General features: G+C 52.8%; 1 protein-coding gene across 1 annotated transcript; it reads left to right on the forward strand.

Moving 5' to 3' along the window:
- Positions 1 to 354: 354 nt before the first annotated feature.
- On the forward strand, positions 355 to 2,286 carry LOC119327383 (UDP-glycosyltransferase 86A1-like). Its single transcript, XM_037600496.1, has one exon. The coding sequence runs from the start codon at positions 483 to 485 to the stop codon at positions 2,001 to 2,003; it is 1,521 nt and encodes a 506-aa protein (XP_037456393.1). The 5' UTR covers positions 355 to 482; the 3' UTR covers positions 2,004 to 2,286.
- The last annotated feature ends 2,335 nt before the right edge of the window (positions 2,287 to 4,621 follow it).

Below are 4,621 nucleotides of genomic sequence, written 5' to 3' on the forward strand. Positions count from 1 at the left end.
AGCGTGGCGTGCGGGCGCATTGCAGTTCCACCGCACGCCTCCGAGTGGCAACCGCTGACCGCGGGATGGCAACCAACATGCGGGCGAACTGTCTCGCACACCGCACACGCGCCTCGTCCTACGTGGCGCAGAAAACCGGCCGGTTTGTTCCAAGATTCGTGCAAACAGCTGCCAACGGAGATGTTTGCGTGTGGTCGGGATGGTGAACGCCCACACGTGTGGGCATTAACATTTCCATAAATCTTTGATGAACTTGAATGAGATTGAGGGGCTAGAGCAGATCTTGTTTCATGGGATAAGGCCAACAAAGTGGTCACTACATGTCACATGGTATTTGAGCCCGCCCAGCATTTTGTCTCATCACTTGCTGTCGGAGCGCGGCCATGGATCTTCTCTTCTGTATATTTACGTGACGCCATCATCCTCTCCTCCCTACCTACCGCCCATCACGCGCACCACGAGTCCAAAATCTAGACGCACGCATGGGGCACGAGATGGTGGCATCCAACGGCAACGGCACCGCCGGCGGCCGGAGGACGGCGACCAAGCCGCACGCCGTGGTGATCGCGTACCCGTACCAGGGCCACGTCATCCCCGCGGCGCACCTCGCCCTGCGCCTCGCCGCGCGCGGCTTCGCGGTCACCTTCGTCAACACCGAGTCCGTGCACGAGCAGACCGCGCGCGCCCTCGGCGTCGACCGCCACCGCTATGACATCTTCGCCGGCGCGCGCGCCTCCTCGGGCCACAAGGAGGAGCCGCTCGACGTGCGGTACGAGCTGCTCAGCGACGGCTTCCCGCTCGGCTTCGACCGCTCGCTCAACCACGACCAGTTCAAGGAGGGCGAGCTGCACGTGCTCGCCGCGCACGTCGAGGACCTGCTCCGCCGCGTCGTCGTCGACCCGGCCTCCACCTGCCTCGTCGCCGACACCTTCTTCGTCTGGCCGGCGACCCTGGCCAGGAAGTTCGGCGTGCCGTACGTGTCCTTCTGGACCGAGCCGGCCCTCATCTTCAACCTCTACTACCACATGGACCTGCTCGCGGAGCACGGCCACTTCAACTCCGCCAAGGGCCCGCCGCGGAAGGACACCATCACGTACGTCCCCGGCGTGCCGGCGATCGAGCCGCACGAGCTCATGTCCTACCTGCAGGACACGGACGCCACCAGCGTCGTGCACCGCATCATCTTCAAGGCCTTCGACGAGGCCCGGCGCGCCGACTACGTGCTCTGCAACACCGTCGAGGAGCTGGAGCCGTCCACCGTCGCCGCGCTGCGCGCCGAGAAGCCCTTCTACGCCGTCGGCCCCATGGGCTTCCCCCGCGGCGCCGGCGCCAGCGGCGGCGGCGTCGCCACCTCCATGTGGGCCGAGTCCGACTGCTCCCAGTGGCTGGACGCGCAGCCGCCGGGCTCCGTGCTCTACGTCTCCTTCGGCAGCTACGCGCACGTCACCCGGCAGGAGCTGCACGACATCGCGGCCGGGGTGCTGGCCAGCGGCGCCAGGTTCCTGTGGGCGATGCGCCCCGACATCGTCAGCTCCGACGACCCGGACCCGCTGCCCGAGGGCTTCGCGGCGGCCTCCGCCGGCCGCGGCCTCGTCGTGCCGTGGTGCTGCCAGGTGGAGGTGCTCGCCCACGCCGCGCTCGCCGGCTTCCTCACGCACTGCGGCTGGAACTCCGTCCTCGAGAGCGTGTGGGCCGGCGTGCCCATGCTCTGCTTCCCGCTGCTCACCGACCAGTTCACCAACCGGCGGCTCGTCGTGCGCGAGTGGCGCGTCGGCGTGCCCATCGGCGACCGCAGCAAGGTGTTCCCCGACGAGGTGAGCGCCAGGATCCAGGGCGTCATATCCGGTCAAGAGGGCCAGCAGCTCCGCCAGGCGCTCAGGAAGGTGACGGCCAAGCTCAAGGCCGCCGCGGCGCCCGGCGGGTCGTCGCAGAGGAGCTTCGACGACTTCGTCGACGAGCTCACCCACCGCTGCGGCGGCGGCGGACGTACATTGATGACCTAAAACCCGATCCGATCGGCGGCCTAGCTGCATCTCAATCATTCAATGCATTGTATCCTATCCTAGGGAGTAAGTATTACTAATGATCTTGCGTGTTATGGAGATATTGCTCTTTTTACCATAGAAGATGTCCTCCACTATATACCTGCTATAAACGACATTTCAAGTAAATTGTCATCGTCGTTGTCGAGTACAAGTTTCATTGTTCATGGTTGGTGGGCTGTACCATATGCATTTCCATGAGAGTTTCAATAATGTCACTAGCGACTTAACGAGCGAATGAAAACAAAAGGGAAAAGATGTGGGCACAATCACACCAAAACAAGTGAGCAATGCCATTGTACGTACTCGATTTTACAAAAAACTTTACGCTCCGGTTCAATTTTGATGACGGTTGGCTAAAAGAAGAGGAGCTTCGATGAATTTGTCGACGAGCAGAACTGCCGTTGCTGCGGACGTAAGTTGAGCTGAGCATGCATTTCAATCATTCAATGTATCCTAGGGAGTTAGTAATGCATGTTCTTGGTCTTAGATTCTTCCTTATTGATATCCATTGCACATAGTAAGCATTGTATGTTTAGTTGTACATCCAAAATTTTGAGCTAAATTTCCACTATACCAACCTATATGGTGGCAGAAAAACAAAATATCCAAGTAAATTATCATCGTCGTTGCAAGTACAAGTATATAGAGCCTTGTTTCATTGTCATGTGGTTTGTAGATTGTACCATATGCATCTTCCAGAAAAGTTTTAATATGGTAATGGCGAGCAAATGAAAACATGTGGGCACACACAACCGGAGAGACTTGCCTGCTCCTCACGCGTGTGCCTATCCGTGCTCCCGCGTACGTGTCTTGATTTGATTTGAACAAAATAAGACTTGGCCCCACCTCCTTAAAATCCGTGGGGGGAGGATGATTGGATTAGAAAGGAAAAGAAAAAAAAGACAGCCGTATGATGAAGTGGGAGCACGGATGGGAGCATGGAAAGGAAGCAGACAAGCTGAATCCCACACAACCAGACTAAAACAAAAATGGGATAAAAGCAAGTGGGGTGAACCTTGCTATGGGCGAAGAACAAAAAGAAGCTGACAAAACCCCACCATCGAATGGAAAAGAAAAATGCTAGCATTACTAGGACGAATGATTGGATTCTTGGGGGTAAGCACGCATGAGGTTGTCTGCGAAAATTGTGATTTCCTTTGCATTGAACCTCTGTTGCAAACTGGAGAGCTAATGCTCCAGCTTGCAAGGGAGAAGAGAGGTAGCATTAGCAGTGGCTAAAATGAGAATGTTTTGTTGCTTTTTTGGCGTCTTTAAATTGAATGTGTTGTCACCTGGCTCGATCTGGCCGTGGCGGTGGTTGTTCGTTGGTTTACAAACTGGAGAGCTAATGCTCCAAAATATTGAATGTGTTGGCACGCATGAGGTTCATTATATTTGGAATGCTTTGTATTTTTAATAAATCTTTATAATAGATAGATCTGAATATTTTTCGAAGAAAAAACCCGTCCGTGAATACTTTGCATCCAGAGTAGAGGGTTTATCTTCACTCTAGTTCCTTGTTTAGGAGCACACTCTGGTTGCATAGGATGCCAAGTCCTGACTTTTGTATTATTATTATTGTTTTTAGGGTATTTATTATTATTGTTATAATTGCTTGTGGGGTGTACATGCATGTGCATGACCGGTGTCCAGACCAAGTCCTTGCATTGCATAGGTGGCAGCAATAGTGCCGGCCCCACATCCTTGATTTCATTTGTCGAGTCATGCCGACAAGGACAATCACGCATGCATGCATGCATGCATCGAAGGAAGGCACAAGTCATCTTCACAAACTGTCGGGTGCACTTCTGTACATGAATGAGCACACAACACACGTGTGTATGCAACATGTATCTTCTTTGGTGGTATCTGAGGCATCGTGTCCAAGCACGCTACTGGAGCATCTCCAAACAGAGGTAAAAACGCATGATCAGAAAGCTATTTTTTTCCGGCAATTTTTTTTTCTGAAACGCAGTACATTCGTTCGGACACTCATAAATATGTACATACACTTATCCCTATAAAGACACTTACACTCTATCCTTACGGTCACGTCCGAGAAACTGAGCCGACATGTCTTAAAATTAATGATGTTACCACATACTCCTCGACAAAAACGTCATGGAAAGAAACCAAATCGGATACATCGTGGGCTAGGTACCACTGCCCATCTAAATGGCTCCACCAGCAAATATACTCGTATGACCAATAACTTTCACAATTTAAATTTTTTATGTCAGATTTTTAGCGCTAGAAATCAGACAATCAGATTTTCCATGCGTAAACAGATAAAATTCTCATGCTTGTGTATAGGATTTGCTTTGCAGTGAAAATTCTCATGTAGTGTAAAAAGTCAACATAAAAATTGCCATGTTGCATCGATTAATTGCATGCGTTCAATCGAAATATGACGTATTTGAGGGCGTCAGATTTCTAGCCCAAAAGAGTTATATTGAAGTCCACATTTTTTTGGTCATCACAGAATATTGCCATAAGCCTATGGGGCAAGCCTATTGCCGCCCCACCCCCACCTCCACACCAGTTGATCGGCCGCCGTCGCCACTCCGCCAGCCGCC

Source organism: Triticum dicoccoides, chromosome 7A, assembly GCF_002162155.2.
Source record: "Triticum dicoccoides isolate Atlit2015 ecotype Zavitan chromosome 7A, WEW_v2.0, whole genome shotgun sequence".
Classification (NCBI taxonomy): Eukaryota; Viridiplantae; Streptophyta; class Magnoliopsida; order Poales; family Poaceae; genus Triticum; species Triticum dicoccoides.

What these genes read in the sequence shown, in the direction of transcription:
- LOC119327383 (XM_037600496.1), top strand. Translation starts at nt 483, where the DNA reads ATGGGGCACGAGATGGTGGCATCCAACGGCAACGGCACCGCCGGCGGC.